The 12710-nt window shown below is 40.1% G+C and overlaps 1 protein-coding gene across 1 annotated transcript; it reads right to left on the minus strand.

The window, feature by feature from the left end:
• Nucleotides 1-904: 904 nt before the first annotated feature.
• On the minus strand, nucleotides 905-6268 carry LOC117288447 (talin rod domain-containing protein 1-like). Its single transcript, XM_033769314.1, has 2 exons — nucleotides 5860-6268; nucleotides 905-3941 (listed from the first exon to the last, which is right to left on the minus strand). Exon 2 carries the CDS (start codon nucleotides 3649-3651, stop codon nucleotides 2575-2577), a length of 1077 nt encoding a protein of 358 aa, XP_033625205.1. The 5' UTR covers nucleotides 3652-3941; nucleotides 5860-6268; the 3' UTR covers nucleotides 905-2574.
• Nucleotides 6269-12710: the final 6442 nt, after the last annotated feature.

Below are 12710 nucleotides of genomic sequence, written 5' to 3' on the forward strand. Positions count from 1 at the left end.
AGCATGATAGGCGTGCGTGATTGGACATCAAAATGAATAATTCATTTGCCTCACGTCCTGTGTTGTCTGATAGGTCTGTCGAAAGATATACATATTCATGGGCTGCATACTAGCATATCCGAGAGCCCCCCCAATTGTTTCCACTTGTGGAAATTTTTCAATACAACACATTAAAATCGGAAGTTACAGACCCGACAAGGCTGTCGGCCTGACGGCCTCCGCATGCGGATGACAAGTACGGATGACTTGTGTGCACAGTAGTCGTACGATGTGACAATGTGTATACGGGTGGGTCATGCGGTGTGATCGCACGCACCACGCACAGGGTATACGGGTGGGTTTACAGCGGCATCTTTTCGGAGCGAATAATGCGACTGCCTTGAGCAAGGCTACCAGTTATCTAAATGAGTCTAAAGCCCGGTTCATACGTACTTCCTGTGAGTGCGAATGCAAGGCGAATTTTGATGACAGGCAGCACAGTCCTGTATTATTTCCCAAGCTCGTTTCAGAACACATTTCAACTTTTGCGAATTTGGGACCTCAAAATTGTACGCATTCGCAGGAAGTATGAACCGGGCTTTAAACTTGTAACGAGATTACAAGATGTCAAAACCGCAGATTTTTCTAATAACAAAGTCTTAACGAGTCTTCTCACACCGTAGTGCTCATGACATTGTACATCACGACTTACCATGTAAATTGAACCATTACCTTTTGTAAAAACTATAATGAATTTTTTTTATCTTGTTTCAGTTATTGATACCTAACGTTTTCAAAAGTTTCATACAATTCACCGACATTAATTAATACTGATATTCTGATGAAGTGATAATACACTATGCATGTATACACATAGGATTATTCTACCCAAGTATTTTATATACTTTTTAATCTACTTTATGTCTTCAAAAGAATTTACTTCTTTAGCCCAAATACTTTGGGGTTTGGCCTAACAATATTGTGAAAGTGAAATGCTTTTACAGGCATTGCACACAGTCCTACATGAATATATCTTTAGTAGGGTACAAACATGGAGGAAGGAAATGAACAGTGTACAAAACATAATAGTATGTTACATGTGTAGTAATGTGTATTCTACATGTTAATGAAAATATGGTCATGTATGCCCTACAACTTTTAATTAAGACGAGCTAGCTCGATTGTTGTCTTGAAAATGTGTGTTTCACATCATGCTTTTCCGATGAGTGTACTGTCGTGACACATTGTTTATCAATCATATTACATTAAAGCACAATTGGACATTCATAAATACCTCAGACAGTTTCGCCAGTCCTATTGGGGGAGAGCGCGTCACATGGGGGTGTTTAAACGGTTGATAACGACCAGCTGGAGCTCTGTTTATAACCGGTTGTTTTCGGATACTACACACCAGTCTTGTTACAGGCGATGCGGGCGCTGTCGGTGAGTTGTGCAGCACTGTGTGTGAAAGGAAAATAAGAATGTCTTGCACCAAGACTATATGCGCACTAACGGATCCGGAAACTGTCGTCTCAGTCATAACAATGCAACACACGGACGTACAGAGCTCAAGTAGTCCGAAACGGAAAAGTTTTAAAGAGTTTCTACTTCATTATGCCCTTTAACCAGAAAGGCATCTATGAATGGGAATAAAAGAGAAGTGACTCATTCTTAACCAGCCATTTAAAACCTCACATGGCAACAACCCTGCCGGTTTTAAACGGCCATTTAGGAACTCGTTGCTACCCTTTTATTGCCTCATTTATTGAAAAGAACAAAGCAAGTTTAAACACAAGTTGTACATATATGTAGGCTTTTTTTGTTTTATGTCTGCGTAAGGTTTACCCATGATTTAAGACAATCATTGTAGAGTGCTTCCCGCCAATAAGAATGGTAGGCCTACAGTGCACAGTATACAATGCATGTATCTTATGGCAGGAATTATTATCAAAAGATAAGAATGTTAATAGTGTTACCTACAATGTATAATAGAACCATGTTGCAGGCATGGAATAATACAGAGGCCATAGAGGACATTGGGCCTCTGTTTTCCGAGTCTCCAATGTATAGTGCCCCTTCAAAAGTTTACCATACACTTCCCAATTTTCCAATTGTGGGGCTCGTAATTCACACTGGACCGCTCGCAGGCCAAATGACTTATAATGTAATAAATACACGTGATTAGCCAAACTACACATGGGGTCAAGTTAACAAGTCCCCTAAGCACAAAGACACATTTGTTAAGCATTCAAACACTTCACTTTTAACACAAGTCGGTTAAAAATGTCATTTGATGTTTGCTGATTGTGACAGGCTGCAAACATTGCTCAGCAAAACATGAGGTATTTAAATTAAAATTTAAATACCTCATTTTTGCTGAGCAGCTCTATAAAGGCAGACCCTGCTTAGTGAAATAAATTTGCTTAGTTGGTGTGAATAAGTTGCTTAAAAAACTCTTGACCCCGGTTAAAGAGTACATTGGATAATATTTTAAGCCTACGAGGTCAGGTGCAGACACAGGACCTCGTCTTTTAGGAAGCAATTCATTAAATTTTCATGTCACTAAAATTACAAATGCAGAGAAGGAAACCGGCCTCAGCTGCACGTACTATGGGTGTCACCTTCATTGGGAAATGAGTTTGTTGAGCCGTTGGAACTGAGCGAGTTTGTGGAATTGGACGGTAACGTTCTGGGTGAGCTCTTATCCCGTAACGCCTGGGAAAGGAGCTTCGCTCCATCCGCGACTGCAGCACAACATAGCGATAACCGCTGCATGAGTTCAGCATTGTGGAGGTCCAATGACGCCGCTCGTAGACAGCTGACCAGTTGGATACAGGAGCTGGCAATGCTCATACAGCCTCCTAAGATGGCCGTTTGGATCTTGTGGCCGTTCTCGCAGAGCTTAGCTGGAGTGCCGATGTGTTCCTGTTCGGTTGCGTACTCCACGAGGGCCTGGCAAGATTGCACGAGTGGTTTGGCGAAGGTGACACAACGTCCTCGGTTGGATTCATCCAGGGTAACCTTGTAGCGTCGTATGCTCAGTAGGAGGGTACTAGTGCAGGATGTGACGCTCTTGATAGCCAGTTTGAATTGCTCTTTGTGGAAAGGGTCGTCGCTAGCATCGCTGGCAAGCTTGCTAGCATTTGTAAGTGTAGTTAGATTCTTAGCGATCTCCGTTGAGATATCAACTACAACTTGCGGCGATAGCTCCATAAGTGGTGTGTATTGCAGTCTCATACAGCAGTGCTCAATGTCAAATCTGGCTCGGGATATCTTATATCGATCGATAATCCCGGGAACGGCTTGCTTAGAGCCGGGTTCACTGATTGCAGCAAGGTAGGCAGCATGCCCAGAGCATTCTATAATATTTACAACAAGATCGGTCAATTCATACAGCATCTCAGCCGTGTCTTTGAACTTCCCTGACAGGAACTGTATCCGCACTTCTCGGCTTAGTATCCCTAGTCCTTTGGTTTTAGCGATGAGCGTATCACGACACTTGGAGAAGGACTCTCCCACCGTCCCGGTCACATTGTCGGTGTTGACCGGTCGCGTGTCACTGGTCAACAGTAACAGATCGGCCACAGTCTGCATCTTGCTGGTGCACAGATTACACACGACGCTCAGCGACAGCGGACTAAGGAAGTCATTATCATTTGTTTGGGCTGCCATACCGTGAGGGCTCCATCTACGATGACGACGGACGAGATGGACGGCACACCTCCGCGGCTGAACGGCGACTGGTATCTCCTGCCAGGGTCGAGTTTATCCGTCCGCACATTGCTGTGACTCCCAACCAACTGCATTATCATCCCACTTCCAATCACTTTGTGGGCAACACAATAAGGCAAAGCCCCTCCTTCCTGTGCCTGAATCAAAGGAGATCAGCGTCCGATGGGTGGAGCATGATGAGGCATCAGGCGATGACGGTGATTGGTAAGGACAGGCTGGAGTTGACGAGACTACGGGAACATAAATCAGGAAATGCAACACATATGGCCATTTAAAATTCAATATATATACAGTTGTACAAATGTATGATCAGTTAATTTACTAATTAGACTCAAATATTCATAATCAAATCTGCTACACCAGAAAACCAACTGTCCTTTCTACGTATGTATACGTAGCACTCAAAAAAAAAAATTAAAATATGCACTGTAAAAGTGAAAATTAAATTCTGTTTTATACTGCTAGTGATTTTGTTTAATTGCTTAATTCTTTTCTAAATTTGTAAAGGATTGTATAATTGGGGTTGTTTTTGTTGTTTTGTAGTCTGGAATGTACAGTTTTTGTATTTTACCATGCACACTATTTAATTATTTTTTAGAGACAATAACAATTAGCTCAGTGTAGGAATAGACTTGACATAACTTTTCCCAAACAGTGATTGTTTTAATACAATAGCCACAATAACAAACTAATTTGTTTCTATTTAATGTAATCAGACTGATTTCCAATATAGAAGAAGTTTTCATTTTCACATTTAAAAATAAAAAATGAAAGTGTTACATGTGAAGAGATGTCAAAACACGATTTCAATCCACACTTGTGTTGTATTGTCAATCTCAGTTCCTTTTACCTTAATTTTCTCTAAATTTATTTTCGTTTAAAATAAATTAAGGAATGTACAGTTGAGCGTGTCTACACATTTAAGTTGATAACTTGAAACAAAACACATCCGGTAAAATGACATCTAGGGAGGACAGTCCTTGCTTTGCTTTTGTGTTCAAAACCAAAAGGGAGGTCACTTAAAACAAAATCCAGGTCTAATCCAAACAAGGGAAGATTAAAGGGAAGTACTAGATTGTTGGTCCTTATACGAACATGTCTGTGCATGTATTGTTGTACAGTAAGACAGAGTGTTTTGTTTCTCTTTAAGTGGTTCTTCGTTGGCTTTGTTTTCAACAACAATTTTTGTTTCTTGGGATTGGGGCCTCTGACGTATCCTTTCATTCTGTTTTGAATTTTACATCATAGATATCAAATTGTAAATTGGTAGGCTATAAGGTCAGTGCCTAGAGTTAACAGAAACTGTATGAGTGTAGATCCAGTCCCAACCATCACAACGCTATTTTATTTTAGTCGTTAACTACTTTTATGTAAATTTTCATAATTAACCTTTACAAATAAAAACAATTAGGGTCAAGCATCATTAAGAATCTACCCCCAAAAATCTATTGTAAAAATTGTACCTGTTTAAATTGGGAAGTGCCTTTCTTTTTTATTTCTTTTACACCTCGGGCAGATATTAATGTTTGTTTATTTTTCCATCCTAATTTGTTAGTGCTAATTAAATTAATGCTAATCAGTTAACAATGTCAAAGGTGTGTATTTAATCGATAACTTTCCATATGGCGCCACCACCTTTTCACTGATTTTTACAAAAAGGGATATCTCATTGAGGTAAATTAGATGGTGGCCCCATACGGAAACATTTTCAATCATCCAAACACAACAAGGTCCAAGGAAAACGTGATCGTATACATTTTTTTTATACAATCGGTTGTTTTACTTTTTACATTGTTATTGTAATTATTTACCAGAGAGATAGCTATGCATTATTCTCCTTTTCAATCAATTCAGTGAAATTAATCAATGATTCACCATTCAATCAATCAAGTTAACCATCGACTCTGCTGATGACGACGACCCAAGTTTAGTTTGTTTGAGCTGCAAATTACAAAGTTCAAGTTGATCTTCGATTCAAGAAGTTAATTCAAACATAGCCCACCTTGTTGAGCTGTTAATGGCTCTGCTTTTAACATCGGTCTCATCACTGTAATGGTAACAGTGATGAGACCGATGTTAAAAGCGGAGCCATTTAACAGTTCAACAAGGTGGGCTAATTCAAACACATCTAGAAATAGTTATACTCACATTAAATATCCAACTGCAAGTGAAGTGTTGACTGCACTTACTACCACCACACGACGGGTTGCCGGTGCAGTAGATTTAGGACCGGTGATCTATTCCGATCTGCACCATGCATGTGCTGCACGCCCAGTGTTTAGTTTAGTTAACCAAGGCTTAGGTTTTTGTCTCTCTCTCTCTCGCTCTGCTGTGTCGTGTGCCTGGATCATGGAGTCCTGCCGATGCCGCGGCCAAATCATCTGCATTCACCTTCCTACAAAGTGTTCTGTATCACTCAAACCCGTCATTTTGGTGGCTACCCATAAAGTGTTAGTTCACATTGTGTCAGCAATTTGATGGTTTTGTTGTAAAATCCGTCCAAGCAAAGTGAAACAAATTAATAAATTTACATTGGTTCGTGTGTAATTATTGCAACCATCTCAATTAGCTTTGGTTTCGAGATATAAGTGCAGGTACCTTCCTTTTTACGTACAGACTATTTGGAGTTGGAAATAGCGCCATCTTGCGAAAAAAAAGTTTGTTAGTTTTTAGGGAGGTTTTTTTTTCGCGAAGAGGAGCGGAAACTTTTTTGAGTGCCAAATTTAATTTTTAATTTTAAATCTTTAGACATACACAATAGTTACAAGTTGTACAGGGGCTGTCAAGGTTAAAACAAAAGTATAAAACTGTCATCAAAAGATGTGTAAAACCAGACCCCTGCCAACGATAAAATATAATTATACAATATAAAAAGGAGATTACACTGAAACATTTTAGAATCACACAATAGAAATTATTAAAACACAAGCAAAACCAGACTATTGAAAACAAAAAACTACACCCACAACAAAACACCGCAGCGATAAGAGGAAGGGACAACAATTGAAAATAAAAAAACATAGAATGGACTAAAAACCCTCAGAAAAATAAAATAAAAAATAAAATTGGCACAGAGTGCACCCTCACAGATTCATGCCAACCCACTGGGCCCGAGGACAATGATAGCAGAGAGCCTCCCCAAACACCACCCAAAAAAGGACAACGACCCCCTTAGACAATTATTAAAGAAAACAACAATTAAAACCACTAGCACTATTAACATACAAAAAAATTCCCCCCTCAGCTTCATACGAAATGACTTGTACCCCTCCAAAATCAAAACATTCCTGGTATCCAATGTGAGCTCTGAGAACATTTTAGGAAAGCGAACAAAATGGTAGAAAATAAGCATCCGTCCTAGGTTTTAGGTGATGAAAAGTGAGAAATTCTGTGTGACGGGAGTTAACTTTAGACAGATTAGTTAAGTCATTCATAAAACTATACCGAGTGGACATCAACAGTTTTACAATAAAGCAAATGTTTAAAAAAATTCTTCTGTCAGATGACAGCAACATAAGACCCAGAGTCTTCAGTCTTTCTTGATAAGGCTGTTCCATATATTTTTTCCGAAGTGTCATCCTGCTGGCTCTGCGCTGTACCGATTCGATTGAATTGATGTGTTTTTTTACGGTGAATCCACCAGACGGGTGAGCAGTAGTCCAAGATTGGCTGGACAAGAGTCTTGAACAAATGGAGCGATACGCACGAAGGACAGTTGCTAGAGATGAGGCGAATCAAACCAATCAGTCTATTACATTTTGAAGTAACAGCCTGCACTTGTAGATCCCAGGATAAGTTACTCTGGAATATACAGCCTAGAAGCATGATGGAGTCCACACATTCCAGGGGGGAGTTTCCAAGATTGTATTCTGGTTTGCTCATACGTCGCCATGTCAACCGTATCGATTTGCACTTGTCAGCATTTAAGCGCAAACAGTTCAATTTAGCCCAGTTAACTATAGTGTTTAGGTCCTTCTGATGTAGAGAATCCGGCGCGTCAGTTGTAACATTATTTTTTGAACAAAAATGTGTCATCTGCGTACTGTACAAGGTTTGAAGAAAGTTGAAGTTGAAGATCGTTCGCGTAAAAACCAAGAGCAGAGGGCCAAGTACAGAGCCCTGTGGCACTCCTGAACCGACCGGTAGCCAGTCTGAAGTAAAGCTTTACAGACAACTCGTTGCAGGCGGTTTGTTACAAACGACTCAATCCAGTCAATAGCAGCACCCTTTATGTTGTAGCAAAGTGGGAGTTTCTTAACAAGAATATTGTGGCTTATAGTGTCAAACGCACGACTGAAATTTAAGGAGATTACATCCACTGCAGGTACCCGTGCGTCCAAAGATTGAAGCCATTGAGAACTAGCTGACACCAATGCTGTAGAACAAGACCTCCCAGGAATGAACCCATGTTGCTGGTCAGCTACAAGTCCGTTGTTTTGACAGTGGTCGAGAATTTGACGACACAAGATTTTTTCTAAAAGCTTGCAGATTATTGGAGTTAAAGAAACGGGTCTGTAATTGATCAAGTTGCTCTGTTCTCCTCTTTTTAAGACGGGCACTACATTAGCACGTTTCCACGCACTTGGAAGACAACCTGAAGCAAGAGTGTGGTTGTAAAAAGTTGTGAGAACAGGAACAATGGCTGGAGCAGCAAGTTTCAACATTTGGGCGCTAATACCATCAGGTCCATATGCTTTGTGTGCGGAAAGATTCCGAATCTCAGACGAAACTTGAGTTGAAGTGACGGAAAAACGTTCCAACGGGGGAAATTCCAACGTGGGAGAAGTGACACGGTCCTGGTCGGTGGATCCGGAGAAAAAACTGGCGAAAAGAGAGTTAAACTCATTTGCAATCCGAGATGGGTCACTTATATTTTCACCATTGATGAAGTAAGAATCGGTAGATTGAGAAGATTTGCGTTTGGACTTCACAAAAGACCAGAAAGTTTTCCGATTATCTCTTTTCTTAAACAAATCAGTTACGAAGTCACTGTACGCCCTTTTGGAGAGATTGTGATCTTTGTTCCTGGCAAGTTTAAATTGTTTCCAAGCTGTCTCAGTTCCACTTACACGAGCTCGTTTAAACAACCTTCGCTTCTCAAGGATGAGCCGATGAAGTTCCTCGGTGATCCAGGGCTAGTAGCTCTTTTGCTACCTTTTCGGACAGGAACACACTCCTTGACGCAATTGAGGAAGAAATCACTGAACGTATCCCAAGCATCGTTAATGTCGTTGTAGTCAATCACTCCCCAAGGAACTGCAGCTAGCAAAGTCTGGAAATGAACAAGGTCCGTTTTGTGGTACTGGAAGATTTCCCTTACACAACGTGGTAATTTTCCAGGCGACCCGCGAATTCTGAAAGAAACCAAGTTATGGTCGGATGTAGAGAGCCCGGGCTCCACTTTAACATCACATACACGATCTGGACGTGATGTAAAATCAATCGTTGTATTGGAAGCTGGAAGATCTAGTAGTTTCATTAACTAATGTTCAAAGCAATAAGCGTTGGCTGGATCGTGAAGAGTAGTTGCCAGCAGGCTGGAATTGTCTGATGACCAGTTAATATTGAAATCACCCATCAGGATGAAACCAGAATAACGGTCTAAGTTGAGCTTGTTCAAAACATCCTCCAGTAAGCCGATACTGGTGTCGTCCGATGGAGGCCTGTAGTACGCACCACATAACCATCTTTCAGAATTAAGGATGAATTCTGCAAAAACGATTTCAATGTTAGGAGGCAAATCTTTCACATCAACAGATGTTGGTTTTAGAGAGTCAGATTATAGCGACCAAAACACCTCCACCACGCCGACTTCTGTCTTTTCTAAAGACAATAATGGCTGTCGAAAAGCATTGAGTCCGGTATAGATGAATCCAGCCATGTTTCAGTAATAGCCACAAGTGACAAGTTCATAGAATGCACAACTGCTTGAAGTTCAGGGATTTTATTTTTCACACTCCTAGCATTAATATTGGCACCGAATATCGCTTTAGTTGCAGTGTTGTCAAATATACCTGTTAATGGCGACGAAGTAGAATCAGGATCGACGACACAACCATCACTCAATGTAGAGTCAAAATATGAGTCCGATAACTGGGGTGGAAAAGTTTCCGTATGGCGCCACCACTTTTTCATTCGATATAAAATAATATAGGAACTTATTTACCCGATTGATATATCCCTTTTTATAAAAATGAGTGAAAAAGTGGTGGCGCCATACGGAAAGTTATCCGAACATCCTGACATTTTATGTGAAACCAGTTAAAACAACCGCTACACAGTAAGCCCATTTGGTTCGACTTTACAGGTTTTTCGCATGTACCACATGGATACTTATACACTGGGCCCGGGTTCAGTTCCACATCACCGCACGTCAAAAGAACACAGAACAGGGTTGCGTGAAATGTATTGTTACCTTGTGCATGCAAACGACTGGCGTTTACATGCATGGCTGCCCGATACGTTAAAATCTTGACCACTGAAAACACTGCAAGAGTACACAGAATCCAGTCCATTAAAGCTGAAAAATCCCTTAGAATGCACCATCAAATGTCCTACGGGATCTATAAAGTCAAGGCTTTCAAACCTCACCTTCAATTGTGTAGCAGGTACTAAACGAACTGCAGTTAGGCAGATGACGATGGAGAGGTGAAAAAATCCACTGCACACAGGCGCCATTTTTTCATAAACTCCCATTCGACAAGCGCATTCGGTTTATTTTTTTATCTACACATTAATATTTAAAACATGAAATAAAATATGTTTATAGACTGAGGAAAGGCCCCTTAAATCATGATTCTTACTTTGTTGTAGACATGTTTATAGAGCCCCAAGCCTATTGCATCCATTCTACCTCCACTTTGAGGTACTTCTATGAACTATTTCGGTTTCGTCCGCTATCGTCTCCCGTTACAAAAGACGATAGCGGACGAAACCGAAATAGTTCTAGGAGTACACTAGGTATGTAGCTATTTCTACCTCAATGCTCCAACTGAGGGCGATTCAAATCCCCTTTATCTAAGATAATATTGTGACTTTGAATTGAATTTCGTAAGCCCTAACTTCGAATTCAAATTATTGTTAATCGCCATAATCATTACAGACACGCAATCGAAAGACATTAACACTGAATTATTGCAAACAACTCCCCTTTCGCTAGACCCAGTGACTGGGGCGCTAGATTCCTTTTTTTTATATTTTTTTATTTATTTATTTATTTACTTATGACCGATAATGTCAAAATTTCGAGAGAAAAAAGGACCGATAAATGCCATAGTCATTGGGTATACGGAAACCAACATCAACACATCAACACAACAGCAACATCAATTAAATCACCGCAAGCAAAGTGTCAAACAATCGCGTTAAGATCAAGTTCTAAGATATACCGAGTAATAAATAATCTTGGAAAAAAAAAAATCTGTAGCATAGTTTTTTGTAGTCCAAAACGATCCTCGGCGGCGGAGCAATGAGCTTGTAGAGGGCGCCACATTAAGCCTGTGTCGCGGCTTTTCACCCTCACGACTCCCATAATATTTAATGGAATGTGGAAATAGTTTGACACAAACTGCATTCTTGCAACTTATGGAAGTTATTCACAACAAAATGCCATCTGACCGATATAAGGAATCACTGCAGAAGGGGTAGAAGCAATGAGTTCGTCAATCCACCGTCACTCGGATAATTTTACCGACTATTAGAGGCGCCTCTGGAAGCAAAAAACTACTAATATTTACCGTGGAAACAATCTTGTTTGAGGAGGGATGGCTTTCTGTAAGCGATTTAAATAATATGAGTGCAAAGAATAGCTAAAAATAATAATGGTAGGCTCAATTACAACAGTGCGACGGGATGTCAATCGGTGAATAAACAAACGGGTGTTTCTTGTAGAAATAAAAGTTTCCAGGCGTAGCCCCTCCCATGTTCCCAACCCAATTACGGGCTAAAATCCACTGCCATCCGATCAACCCCCGTCGCAGCTGCGGCAGCTTGCCGGGAGGGCATGATGCCAAAGAAATTAACACTAGAAGGACATGGATTTATCTCTGGATCCTTGCAGAGAATTTGGGGGAGTATGCAGGCCTATCATAAGATTAAATTGGCTTCTGACATTTCACTCAAACTGGGAAAGGTCGGATAAAGTTCTCCATGGTTTAAAGACAGTGGACACTATTGGTAAAAAAATAAAAATAAGTATTAGCATAAAAACTTACTTGGTAACGATCAATGGAGAGCTGTTAGATATACAACATTGTGAACAGAGAAAGAAGCAATTTCTCACTCAAAATAATAATTTTTTATTTGAATTGAATTCGAGACATATCAGATGAGCTAGGTCTGAAATTGAAGCATCTGAAAGCATACAACTTGTGCGACGTGGGTGTTTTTTTTAATTCAATTTATTCTCTCGCAACTTCGACGACCAATTGAGTTCGTGACATTTTCAGAGAAGACTGGTCTTGACAATTACCAAAGGTGTCCAGTGCCTTTAAAGCAATTGGACACTTTCGGTAAACAGTTATGTCCAAGGCCCACACTTCGTGTATCACAACTTCTACATAAAATAACAAACCTGTGAAAATTTAGGCTCAATCGGTCATCGGAGTCGGGAGAAAATCACGGGAAAACCAACCCTTGTTCCTGCACGTTTCGCCTTGTCATGACGTGTGTTTAAAATAAATCCGTAATTCTCGATACCGAGAATTGATATTGTTTTAATGTTTTCTCAAAAAGTAAAGTATTTCATGGAATAATATTTCAAGAGAAGTCTTTCACCACTACCTTCTGTAAACCCTGTAAGTTATTTGTAAATCTGTGAACTTTTTTTCTTTTTCTGTCAAGTTAATAACAATAACAGCTTATCTTAGTAAAAACACTCTTAGAAAACGGCATCCTTTGAAGTAACACAGTTAAAAGAAGGAAAAAAAGAGGAAAAAAGGGAAAAAAGAGAAACAATGGTGTTTTCCTTTATTACTTTAAGCATGCCTGTGCTTTCAGTC

The sequence above is a fragment of the Asterias rubens genome, chromosome 3 (assembly GCF_902459465.1).
Source record: "Asterias rubens chromosome 3, eAstRub1.3, whole genome shotgun sequence".
Taxonomy (NCBI): Eukaryota; Metazoa; Echinodermata; class Asteroidea; order Forcipulatida; family Asteriidae; genus Asterias; species Asterias rubens.